The 13,570-nt window shown below is 36.8% G+C and overlaps 1 protein-coding gene across 1 annotated transcript in view; it reads left to right on the forward strand.

The window, feature by feature from the left end:
* The first annotated feature begins 1,705 nt into the window (after positions 1 to 1,705).
* LOC114358695 (supervillin) overlaps positions 1,706 to 13,570 on the forward strand; it is a 57,699-nt gene continuing 45,834 nt past the window's right edge. Inside the window, exons 1-3 of the mRNA XM_028312724.1 lie at positions 1,706 to 1,973; positions 3,281 to 3,352; positions 7,758 to 7,869. Of these exons, the coding sequence (XP_028168525.1) occupies positions 1,900 to 1,973; positions 3,281 to 3,352; positions 7,758 to 7,869 (258 nt within the window). The 5' untranslated portion in view covers positions 1,706 to 1,899. The remainder of the gene's footprint in view (positions 1,974 to 3,280; positions 3,353 to 7,757; positions 7,870 to 13,570) is intronic.

Raw genomic sequence — 13,570 nt, forward strand, 5'->3', positions numbered from 1 at the left:
AAAGACAGAATACTTAATTCAAAGACCCTTTTCGGTATTCACAAGATACATTTCCGAGAATATGACTTGGAAAAGTTGCCAAGAAACGATAGTGAGCATCAATAAAGTAACAAATCGATAAGCCAAGAAGTCAAGGTCAATGTTTTTGTTCCACCCGGAGATGTCACGAGCGAGTCCTATACAAATAGTGACGTGAGTGGTACAGATAGATTCATAGCAAAAATGCACGTTGTAAGAGCAAATGTTTCTGATTTACCTAAAGTATATACAGGTAGCGCAAATAGTTCTTGACACCCGAAGTAGCCAAAAAGTTCGCAACATGCTTTGTTACAATTGGAATAAGGTTGTGTTGTCAACTTTTTGGCCACTTTTGATGTCACGAACTATTTGACGCTGACTGTACCCTGATTACACGTAAAATTATTGAAGACATTTGAAATCATAAAGCTTCATAGATCGTTGAATTAACAACGGTAAAGCACCAGAAATACTGAAAGCTGTTAAAGGTAAAGAATAAAATTAGAAAAATGTTGAAATTAACTCTAGTTTTTGTGAGAGTTTAATTGGAGAAGTAATTAAAAATCTTCGTTTTACATTTTCCTACCACTCAGACAGTGGTTGAAAAGAAATCTCAAAAAGATAATTTAGCTCCAACAGGAACATTTTGCGTCCATAATTAAGACCTAGGAGTTTCAGTTAAAATAGAAGCGTGTTGATTGCGCCAAACACGACATTTCCTCGTTGCCTCCAATTAATTTTAATAAACGCTAAGTAAGGGAGCGGCCTCATTTTGCGAATAATGATTGAAGGATTTCTAAGAGTACTTCGTATAATATAATCATCATAGGTTTATGCGAGTGACATTCAAGAAAATTTTCATACTTCAATTGATTATGCAGATGATCCACAAGGTGAACCGACGACCTCATAAAGGTAGCAGGAAGGTGCTGGCTGCAACCAAGCAATATGGTAATCATTGGGGGAGGCCTATGTTCAGTAGTGGACGTCTTATGGCTGAAATGATGATGATGATACATATAATTAATATTGAAAACTGTATAATGATTCATTGGAAACAAACTAGTTTGTGAACAATAATTATGTTAATATCTATTTAATGCTGATTCCAACTGAAAGATTTATTTGGCAAGGTCTAAGAGATACAATTAATGAACTATCGTGACCAATCTAATAACTTGACGAAGGGCACTGCGGATCGATTTTGCGTGACTCCAATGAATTGGCAGCTTCTGATTTAATGGTGTAGGTACTACCTAATGACGACAAGATACTCANTTAAAATTAATGACTATGGTTTTGATAACGAATCTCTTTCTTTATTTTGACAAAATGTTTTTATTTATTTATTATCTGCAAGCTCTAAAATTCAATTCTGCGTTTAGGAATTTATTGACACTATAATTAAGCTGTATATTCAGAATCTATTTCCTCAATTTTGTCCATAATAAACACACTAGTTAATGCATTATTTGATCTAAAACATACGTTATTAGTATTTAAACAAAGTTCGTTATCCTCAAACGTGCTCCTGTTTACAACGAACATTAATCATTAATCACCTACAGGACAAACGGCAAGCCCACAGATAAATAAATTACAACTAAATAGTTCTGTCACTTATCAGTTGAACGCACCCGGAATCGAATCTATGACACTTGTGCTGTCATTGTCAGTCCATCTTCGGCGACAGCACAGGACAGACTACCCCGCGTGTTTATTTTTATAATATTTACTAAAATTGATACTAACAGGACAATTAAATATATCTAAATTGAAATACAATGACTTTATAATAGCTTACTTGTTGAAGTGTTGTTATAAGTTTGGTGTAGTGTAGTTAAGCATTTCTGTGTTGTGTGTAATAGAAAATCAGTGAAAATGCTGTCTTTAAGGCCGGTACACGATAGGCTTTTCAACTTTAAATCTATTAAGGAGAAATTCGAGCAGCCCAGGTAATACTCAATATCTTTATTGATTCCATAATCCCAACTAATATTATAAATGCGAAAGTAACTCTGTCTGTCTGTCTGTCTGTCTGTCTGTCTGTCTGTTACGCTTTCCCGCTTAAACCTCGCAACCGATTTTGATGAAATTTGGCATAGATATAGTTTGATTCCCGGGAAAGAACATAGGATAGTTTTTATCCCGGTTTTTGAAACAGGGACGCGCGCGATAAAGTTTTTCTGTGACAGACAAAATTCCACGCGGGCGAAGCCGCGGGCGGAAAGCTAGTAGTACATATATGGATGTTACAATGTATTACAATACAGATAGATAAGGACCCTTTTGGGCGCTTCAAGTTACTCATATAATCTCATACATTTTATATTAGCCTCTTTCTAGCGTCTTCATCTCAAATCGTGTGTGATGCCTAATTTAAAAACATGTTCTTGATGAAAGTTGTATGATATCAAAAGCCTTTTAATACAAAGGGTGAAGAGTGAGACAAAACAGAGTAGGTATGTATCGAGAGAGCTTGAATGATAAGAAAGGATCGTCCTTTATCTCGAGACTCGAGAGTCCCAAAGTGCTCCGTCAACAGCTCTACTTGGAGCTTTTATTGATAGGTATCTATCAATTTATTTGTTGACGTTGATACACGCTAACAATACAACATTTTGCTACTATGTTACCATCTTAGTTTTCCTCTTAGAAAGCCTTAATTACAATATACTTTGTCTGGTTCCAAAACCGTGATATCGTTTGTGATTTTTTGGTTTTCCACCAAGTTCACAAGGTTGTGTTTGCATTACCCATTTTACTTCTTAGATTTAGATGTATTAGTAAACCGTTGATAAGTCTTCTTGCAATTTAAATTGTACGTTAATGACAGTTTATTGTTATGCATTTTCACGTTCATACTTATTTATTTAAATATTACACAGAGTGCCGATTCTCTAGCAAATATACACGCTGTCCTTCGTAGTCACGTGAAAACGTTTCTTTTTGGTACTGTAGAAGGGCTACCATTGGTTCCCAAACTTATTTGAGACGCGCCCCCTTTCGACCACACAAAAATTCCGCGACACCCTCCTCCAGTCAAGATTATTTATTGGTCGTATCGAGCAGTCTGGAATGCATTCCCTCAGCGGTCTCAGGTTTTTTATACTTAAGTACACAGATGGCCTGCGCCCCCACTTTAAAGGTCTTTGCGCCTCCCCTGGGGGGCGCGTCCCCCACTTTGGGAACCAAAAGGCTAGACCTTAATTTAGTTAGTGTTACCTGGCGCATACCAATTTGTGTGTTTCCTTGTTTGCAGGGCGGGCGGCGGAGTGCAGCGCAGCGCGACGCATGCCGAGATGCCGCACCGAGGGGGCACCATTGCCGAAAGGTAAGTGATATAAACACGACATAAACGTATACAGTCAACAGTACTTCAGAATGTACACTTTTACTGATTAATGGCACTATTACCTACATTAGGCTGGTTTTAGAATCACGCTGACAGCTCGCTGATCGTCGGCGCTGTCAAATCAAAATGTATGTGATTGAAGGGAACGTTTCTGAGTGACGCTGATCGCTCGGCGCCGACGCTCCATACATTTCGGCTATCAGCGCTGACGGTCAGCGTGCGTCAGCGTGATTCTAAAACCAGCCTTAGATGTCAAGATGTTTAGCTTCACCGTGCCGTTGACTATACATAGTTCGGTCTCACACAGGTCTAATATTATATTGTTACTCCGTGACCATGGCGCTTGCAATAGTGCCGAAATATCGAAAACTCAAAATTAAGGCACATGGTAGCAATCCCGTCAGTAATAATAAATTAGTCTAATAATATGCGCGGTCAAAAATTCACTTTTTTACCAAGAGCGTGTTTATTGGTCTCATATGGAAAATTTTGAAATTTTGAATACACGCTTTTATTCCCTTTATTAATTTTACTGATATAAGTACTGTACTGTCCTTTTCATATGTTTCATTTATCTTTATGCGAAAAACTCTTTACAATTGGCGCAGTGATTTAGAATGATAACATAACAGACTCGGTTACTTTCGCTTAGTACATGTAGTACAGTTACGATGATCTATCGGTTGCTAACTTCGACCCAGACTACAAAGGCGTGAGTTCGAACCTCGTAGGGCCAATGTCCCTGACTTATGATGTCTACCGCTTAGTGTTGAAGGTATAGCTAGTACAGACGGCGGCACATGAAAAGCTAAACACTAGTGTTTTATATAGTTGTAATAAGAGCTATATTGACTCTGTAAATAGTCTGGTGTGCTGTAGACACTACTAAATGGTCTTTGTCCATTACCTGTACATAGGCGGTATATTACAAGTTGTTTTTTGATGGAGTAATTGATGTAATATTTTCATTTCATTTTTACGGACTCAGATCAGCAAATCCTTGGATGGTTGTACAGTTGATAGCAAATTAGTTACACATTTTTGTTATAAAACTGTTGTTCTTGTTACAACTTATATGTTACGGAATACAGCTCTATATGCAGTTGCCTACATTACTATGGTTACTATTTATATTACACCATAGGATCACACTCTGTACGTTCCCGAACCTCCCGTATATTCCCGTCACCGACTACATGTCGCCATCCCATCGATCCCAAAGGACGCACTACACTTACTGTAATGACAAGACTGCATGTCATGTAGCTTCAAAGTGAAGTAAATTATGTATGCTTTGAAAGAACGTATATTTTTCTTTGACATTATTCAGATTGAGACATAGAACTTACGTTCGTTCGTTCGTTCGTTCGTTTCGAATCCCGGAGAGAATATAGTAAAAGTATTATGGATTAAGCTACTTCCAAGGAAGAGGTAGAATAGAAACTTTTTATTTCTGGAAAAATTAGGAAGTAAAGACGATAGTTGTATATTTTGTTAAATATTTATTATAGAACGCCTAGAATCCGATATTATCACAAACTAAGTTATTTACGCACCGTTTACAGGAAAACTTATTTATATTATGTTCCCTGTGAAACTGTTATAAACTAACCTACATTTAAGTATTTCATATTGTTTGTTAATATGCGTAATTTCAACACGCAAAATAACCCAACAAACCTCATTTAGCATATTATTATCTCATCTAAAATTATAAAGAGGTATGATTTGATTTATTGTATTGAATGGGGGCCGAAACTCATGGACCAATTCGAAAAATTCTTGAATCCTACATTATTTCTGATGAACATAGGCGGTACGATGTTCGCCGGGGCAGCTAGTTTGTCTTAATGTAACGAAGATAGAATTTTGTTGATTACTCATACATATAAATAATTCTGATGAAGATTAATTACATTCGTTCTCAAACATTGAAATACATTCATAAGTCAAATACAACTTTCCCTTGTCTCATTTCCATCTCAATGATGGAGCGAGTCCATCAATCATAAAAAGTAAAGCCTTATTCTAACAGCTAAGGGACATTGTCCCAAAACATCATGTTCAATCAATTGAAGATGGGAGAGTGGACATATTATGGACTGACTTTTCTCATGCATCAAATGATTTTTTTTAAAACACACATTATTTAGATTTCATTATCATCATCATTTCAGCCATAGGACGTCCACTGCTGAACATAGGCCTCCCCTAATGCTTTCCATGTTGATCGATTGGTAGCGGCCTGCGTCCAGCGCTTCCCTGCTACCGTACCTGCTGTCATCGGTCCACCTTGTGGGTGGATTGACCTTATTTAGATTTACAAGTTATAAGTTATATTTGTTTTTCGCTATAAAATATTTTCCCAAAGTAATTTAAACAATAAAGTTGAAAGAGAACATCGAAAAGTATGACGTTCAAGTTTTCTGAAAATTGATTATTTTAAACGCCAGTTGTGATAATTAATGTCTTGTTTTTAACTTTGGAATAGACGCAAGAGTATCAATGGGCATTAATTATCCTTTAAAATTTTAAATATTGTGGCAACTGTATTTGCTCCGGACTTCAAACACTTGTGGGAATAATTTACCTTCTGGTATTTAGTTTTCCTTGTTACTGGTGATTAGTTTACTAATGACCGATAACAGCCGTAAGTCAGACAAAATATTTGTAGTGGACAACAAGTAGGTACTTAACTAAGTGATCTTTGTCATGTGTTACTTACATAATGGAAGTTTCATTGTGTAGCTTTATTTGTTTAGTTATAGCTATCATTACCTATTTGCTGTTGGATAAGATTTATTTAATATCAGGTTAAATGCTTTGTCGAAAATTATGTTATTGCTGTTGTATGAAGGCAGTGCATTGGAATATTTTATTTGTAGATTGCATTCGTATACCTAACCTTAATAGTCTTATGCCCGTTTTCACCATCGATCCCTAATTTTAAATGACCCCTATGGTAACACATAACAGAAATTTTGTAAAAATTTCACCTAAAAATTAGGGATTGCTGTTGAAAACGGGCACTATGCGCGTATAATAAAAGGCCTTCAATATAGATAGGTACTATATTCACTTTTGAATCTAGGTATGATTTTGGTTCGAGTTACGATTCTTAGTAACGTAGGTACTTAGTATTCTGTAGGAAGTTGCCATCTTTCTGTTCATATACTTCTCACTTAGCTATTCAGTGTAGGTGGGACGTATCCCTTCGAATCTAATTTTCCCTTTTCGTTTGTAAACTTTACACAGAACCATATTGTATCTCGAAACGATATATTATTCAATTTCTACCAAAATTGGGCACTTGTGAACGACAAAATGATAACAAAATAGTAATTTAGTGGAGCCACATAACATGTAGATAAGGAGTATCTTTTGGGCTCAGCGTTTCGAAAACATTTATGGCGAATGCTAAGAGCCTGACGCCCGTATTCACAAATATTACTTCTCACAGTGCGCGTGGACGCACAGGGTGACACACGAACCAATCACATAGCTCTATTCAACGCTGTGCGTTCGATTTGCTGCTTCACTTAGCATGCATCGTTTGTGAATACGGGCGTGAGGGTCATCGGTTCACCACTCGTTATACCTATTTACGTAAAAAGAAAAATAAACAATAAACTATTGGTTCTATTCTACATAGTTGTTTCCACAGCTCTTTCTAACGTATCTGTCAGTGTCCCACTATCCTATTGTGCAATCCACTCTAGAATGGAATGGCTCGTAGTGCATAGAGTTCTATTGTAAGTCCATTGTAAAGAGAAACGTGATTGTATTCGAATTAAAATCGTTGGGCCACGATTTATTAACACGATTATGTGATTCACTGGTTGTGTTCCGGACTCGCACGGGCCATAAGACTTTGGTTCTCAAGTTATTGGAATTTAGTTTCAAAATTCACGCTCATTTATTTTCTCAAAATTGTCTGTTTTTGTAGGAAAACAGCCACATAGATTTGCATTAACTTTGAATATCATGTCTTGAGTCTGCTAGCTGGATACTGAATATATCTATGAGATCAACTGTTAGTTCACGCAAGTAATGTGGCCTTTTAAATTAACACTTTCCTTGACCAACATGTAAAATATATGAGCTTTATTCTATGTAGAATGTAGATTACGAGCTTTATTCTATGTAGATTGTGAGCTTTATTCTATGTGGATGTATCTCTACACGACACCAAAATCCCTAGATGAAAAATTAATCAAGTAGATACTCAAACTAACATTTTGTCACGGTAGTTGCCGGCTACTGGATTTTGACCATAATTTTAAAAACTTACGTTAATCACTGTTTTAAATATGGTTCCAAATTTTCTTAGTAAGTTCAATAGTTTCAATGAATGAAAGTATTAACTGTATTATTTGTATTCCAGGCTGGCGGCGCTCCAGGCAGCCGGCGCGAACGACTGGCGAGCGAGACTCTGCCGCCTCAGCCCCGACCGCGAAGACTCCAAGGCCATCGAGAGGGCAAAGAACAGGATCAACGTGAGTACCATGTTATTTTTTACTTATACCTTTTTACAGAGGGAGAAACGTAGAAAACACGAGCAATAGTCACACGAAGCGCCTTACGATTTCTCGTTAACGCGGGCTCGAAACGCGCGGCGAAAATTTTGCTACGATTTATCGTGTAGGAGTCACAACATAATATTGTGGTATGGAGGCGATTATTTTGTTATACATAACAACTCTGACCTAAGCTGATTGTTGATAGATGGCTAATTATAAACTAATTATTCCTTTTTAACGCTCCATATCTCAACACCCCTTTTCCACGTTAACGCGAAGTATGCAAGATTGTAAAACAATTGCGGAGTGCACTCATAAGGACAACCCTCAACAGCCACCTTGAACGTTCAGACGGCCTGTAATAAGCTTACTTGCTCGAGTACGCGGTCAAGTGGAGCTTAGCTAGCAGTGCATCGTGCATTCCCTGTACAGCTCATCAACTGCATAGTGCAGGTTGAAGACCAAGTGCTAAGCTAAGGGTGTTTTTAATATTGTGCGGATTTCATCAATGACGCGGCATTTCCCCGCATGCGCCAGACACCCCCAAGTGTCCTTTTCATACAAAGGCTGGAGGCTGTATCCTAACAAGGGTAATAAAACAGAAAAACTGTAGAAGGACGACTGGATATCTTTGATCAGATGTATGTAAAATATTTGAAAACAAGTATTGGGCCATAGTTTATTTAATATAAAAGTTCCTTTGTAGATTCGATGGAAAGTTAAATTTTCCCGGATTAAAAAGAGTCCAATGAAAGCTTACAGACGTTTTTATTCCAAACACCAGAAATTTACAATAATTCAATGTATCTAAAACTTTACAAGTTGCCATTTTTCGGGTGAATGCAAGTTACATAGTCAAGTCAAGTTACATAGATACGACATCTTTAATTGATCTCCTATTTGTACACTAAATTCGCAGAAAGCCTATATCGTTCGCGGTTACGGTCGAGAGCCCTGTAATAAGCTGGCCACTCGAGAGCCTAGGTATCCAGTCAAGTGCCACTCGTGTGTATCACTGGCTCGGTTAACGACCACGTACAAATAACCATACTGACCATAGATAATTTGTATGAAAACATGTTTCCATCTAAACTGTATTCCATCTAAGATGAGGATAGACACAGTGCGACTCATACTAGAGTCATTAGAGCGTCAGCAATTAAAATTATTCTTCGGAACCTGACAAAGCAAATAAAGTGGTATGGTATATTATTACAATATCGATATCAGTAATGTATAGAAAAATGATGAAAAAAAGCTCTGCTCTTTGTGAAAAAGTTACAGGAAACTGTGATAACCTGCTTGGATTCTTTCTAAAACTTACATAACAGCGTTGTATATTCTCATTCAAGAGCTTTCAGCGCACTGCAGCATCTGACCCGGCCTTGACCGTAATAACCGCGCGGTTTCAACCTTTTTCAAGTTCAAGTTGAATACAGTTTTACAGAGCTGTTCACACTTTGTAAGAAATTTTACGCTGAAAACTATGTACCTAGGGAGGAAAAAGCTTCATGTTTTCAAAGACCTGACGTTCTCAAACTTTGGGAGTAACAAACAGGGCATTGCTTTAATAATTGTAAATGAAATATTTTATAGAACCTAGTTTATGTAAGATTTTAAAGATCCTTCGCCTTCCATTATGACGCCGAAACGTCAATCTGTAAGTACTTATGCACTACATAATAATACTGCGTCTGAAACCCATTGTTCTTAGTTTCAACAGTATCTTTTATCTTTATCTACCCAAGAGACCTCTTTACATTGTTGAGATGAAAGTTCACTGGATCAGAAAGAGAAAGACGGAATACTTAATTCAAAGACCCTTTTCGGTATTCACAAGATAAATTTCCAAGAATTTGACTTGGAAAAGTTGCCAAGAAACGATAGTGAGCATCAATAAAGTAACAAATCGATAAGCCAAGAAGTCAAGGTCAATGTTTTTGTTCCACCCGGAGATGTCACGAGCGAGTCCTATACAAATAGTGACGTGAGTGGTACAGATAGATTCATAGCAAATATGCACGTAGTAAGAGCAAATGTTACTGATTTACCTTTAGTACAGTTAGCGTCAAATAGTTCTTGACACCCAAAGTAGCCATAAGTTCGCAACACGTCTTTGTTACAATTGGAATAAGGTTGTGTTGTCAACTTTTTGGCCACTATCGGTGTCATGAACTATTTGACGCTGACTGTACCCTGTTTACACATAAAAATGATTGAAGACATTTAAAATCTTATAGTAGCTTAATAGATCGTTGAATTAACAACGGTAAAGCACCAGAAATACTGAAAGCTGTTAAAGGTAAAGAATAAAATTAGAAAAATGTTGAAATGAACTCTATTTAATTTTTGTGAGTTTAATTGGAGAAGTAATTAAAAATCTTTGTTTTACATTTTCCTACCACTCAGACAGTGTGCAGTGGTTGAAAAGAAATCTCAAAAAGATAATTTAGCTCCAACAGGAACATTTTGCGTCCATAATTAAGACCTAGGAGTTACAGTTAAAATAGAAGCGTGTTGATTGCGCCAAACACGACATTTCCTCGTTGCCTCCAATTAATTTTAATAAACTCTAAGTAAGGGAGCGGCCTCATTTTGCGAATAATGATGGAAGGATTTCTAAGAGTACTTCGTATAATATGACAGAATCATCATAAGTTTATACGAGTGAAATTCAAGAAAATTTGACAAGATGAACCGACGATTCATAAAGGTAGCAGGAAGGTGCTGGATGCAGGTCGCTACCAACCGAGCAATATATGGAAATCATGGGGGAGGCCTATGTTCAGTAGTGGACGTCCTATGGCTGAAATGATGATGATGATACAGATAATGAATATTGAAAACTGTATAATGATTCATTGGAAACAAACTAGTTTGTGAACAATAATTATGTTAATATCTATTTAATGCTGATTACAACTGAAAGATTTATTTGGCAAGGTCTAAGAGATAAAATTAAGGAACTATCGTGACCAATCTAATAACTTGACGAAGGGCATAGCGGATCGATTTTGCGTGACTCCAATGAATTTGGCAGCTTCTGACTTAATGGTGTAGGTACTACCTAATGACGACAAGATACTCAGGAGAAAATTAACCTTACTATTATACTTAGATCTTTCTTTGATCAACATAGCGAGCTTCTGAAAACACATCTAATTCAAATTTCCGTAACTAATAGCTTCTTATTATAGTTAAACGTTACAGTAAAATAAAATACTGTTATAAAATTTAATTACACCACCACACCCAATAGTGCGAATATAAATGAGCCAAAATAAGCATGGTATTCGCTCTAAATTAGTTTCACACCACCCAAACGAACTGATTTCCTACAAACATAGTTTTTAGTGCTATGACAATAAGGTCCGATGATACTACCTTGGGTAACACCTTTGTTTAGGGGTACAATGTTTGCAGGTCACGGTCCAGTTTCCTGTTAAGCAAACGTTAACCCCTTTTTTCTGCTTTTATGACATTCGTGCTCAAAGGCTTTGATTAGTTTAATTTGTAGTATACATTATGGCACTATGTATATTAACTTTTACCCCCTTTCTAACGAACAGAAACACTTAGTTACCTACTCGTAACGTCTTACTATTTCAATTTAGCTAAATTACTTATTATCTTATGAGTAGAATTTGAAACATTTTCCTTTTTTTAACCGTTATGAGGACAATCACATCTCTAAATCATTATTTTACTTTTAAGATCAATTTCTATCTCAAATGTGAATTCTTGCTGTCTCCCCGAGCAATATTTTCCACTTACTTGTCCCGGGACCGTACCGGGAACAATAATAAGACTCGAATGTTTTCCGTACCCTTGCGACTTGACGGAAATTACTTCCAACGGTAAGTCAACCTCGAATTTTCGGAAAATTACCCCATCTAGAGATCTTTTGCGTTGTTCTTGAAGGCAATTGATTTGATTTGTCTGTTCATTAAATTCACTTTCGACTTGCCTTGTCTTTTGGTGACTTTTTTATGATGGTTGAAAGATAATGTTTTAATGATTTTCAGGTTTTGTATTTCATTATCAATATGCTTCTAAAGATTTCGCAATATAGGTTGTGTCTGAAATTCTTAAGTCAACTCGGTAGTGGTCTTTTTATAGGGCTGCCTTATGTTTATGTCTGCATTTGAATAGGTAAACAACACATTATCCTCACCCCAAACAAACAAGTAATTCCAGAAATGTTAATCACAAAAGTTCAACTTCTAATCACCTTATTAAAATCGAGGTTGGAATTTCCATTCCAGTAGGTAACATAAATTTTCCCGAGTCGTTTCGCCAAGTCAGCGATAATTTGCCCCGAAGGCATTTGCAAAGTTCAGCCTATTTTTAGTCGAATGACACAGCTATTTCCAGCACAAAATGTCGAACCCTTCGACCTTTCTCGAGGCATTGTTTACGCGAACCTAATGTTATGCCATACCTATAACATTAACAAAGAATTCGTGAAGTTCAGGAATGTTTTTATAATTTTTAGAACTTGCTACGAGGAATCTGACCAATTTGGGCTTCTAAACCAAAAAGGCGGCCTTTGGTATAATAAACCCTCACTTTCCATCAGGTGAGATGCAGGCTTTTAAGAGCTTCCTCCTGTGGATTTAAAAAAGTGTGTTTATCTTAAACTTGCTCACTTACATTATAATATTTTCAGAGTTTAACTTTTTAAGGTTTAACTCTTTTAGTGTGTAATAACTGTTACTTTACTATAAATGCTTAAAAGCCCATATTCGCATCAGAACATGCAGATCTCATTATTGAAACTTCGCAAGCGACGTGTTTGTTTATCGAAGCGCGTGATTGGATTTATCCGAGCTTTTATTAGATCAACCGACAGCGCCATCTATGTTTACCGGCGGAAATTAAATGTGCCCCAGCAGCGCCCCAAGCGGAACGCCAGGTAACTAACTTATAGTTTAACTCGGAAAATCGCGAGCGCGGTTTTTATGTTTTCCATCCAATATTTTTCCGTGCTAGCCTATTTTATAAGGATTAATTTTATTACAGTAGTACCATTTACTCTGGTAGTACGTACTAACAGTGAAGGCTGATTTTGCAATTAGGCCCAGTTAGTTAAAATAACTTTTATCAGAACATTAATATTATGTATCATCATACCTAAATATGTTTTAACTATTTTCATATCCATACTGAAAAACATTATATTTTGTGCTAAATGCCTACCTGTTCTTATAATGATTGTGGGACACCTTCATTAACTCTAAGTATTTTTTTCTTCTCTTTTTTACATGGAATATAAAGTGGCAACTAATAGTAACTGAGTTTGTTTCGTAACCTACCTAATTCTTAGCACTTGCCATATTATAAGTGTTTGTCTCGAAGCTAGGGCTCAAAAGAACCCATTGGAAAAATATAAATTCGATTTGAAGGGATCTGCCTCACTTCCACCACAGTTTGTGCTTCCACTTAAAAGCAAAGTAACTGCTCGTACTTGCAATTGAAAATAACGTGCGCGTTTTACATACGAGCATTACGAGCACATTCTAGGCCGCATACACGTTCCTTATAAGGCAGCGAGAATCCGCCTTACGAGGCGGGCGGAGGTCGCAACCCAGGTGTGATAACTATAGTTTGCTATAGCGGACTTAAGTATTATGCGCTTCCGAGGTGCTAGGTTGAAGGCTCGAAATCAGTGCCACAT

The sequence above is a fragment of the Ostrinia furnacalis genome, unplaced genomic scaffold, assembly GCF_004193835.3.
Source record: "Ostrinia furnacalis isolate ACB-3 unplaced genomic scaffold, ASM419383v2 OfSCF4102, whole genome shotgun sequence".
NCBI classification, from domain to species: Eukaryota; Metazoa; Arthropoda; class Insecta; order Lepidoptera; family Crambidae; genus Ostrinia; species Ostrinia furnacalis.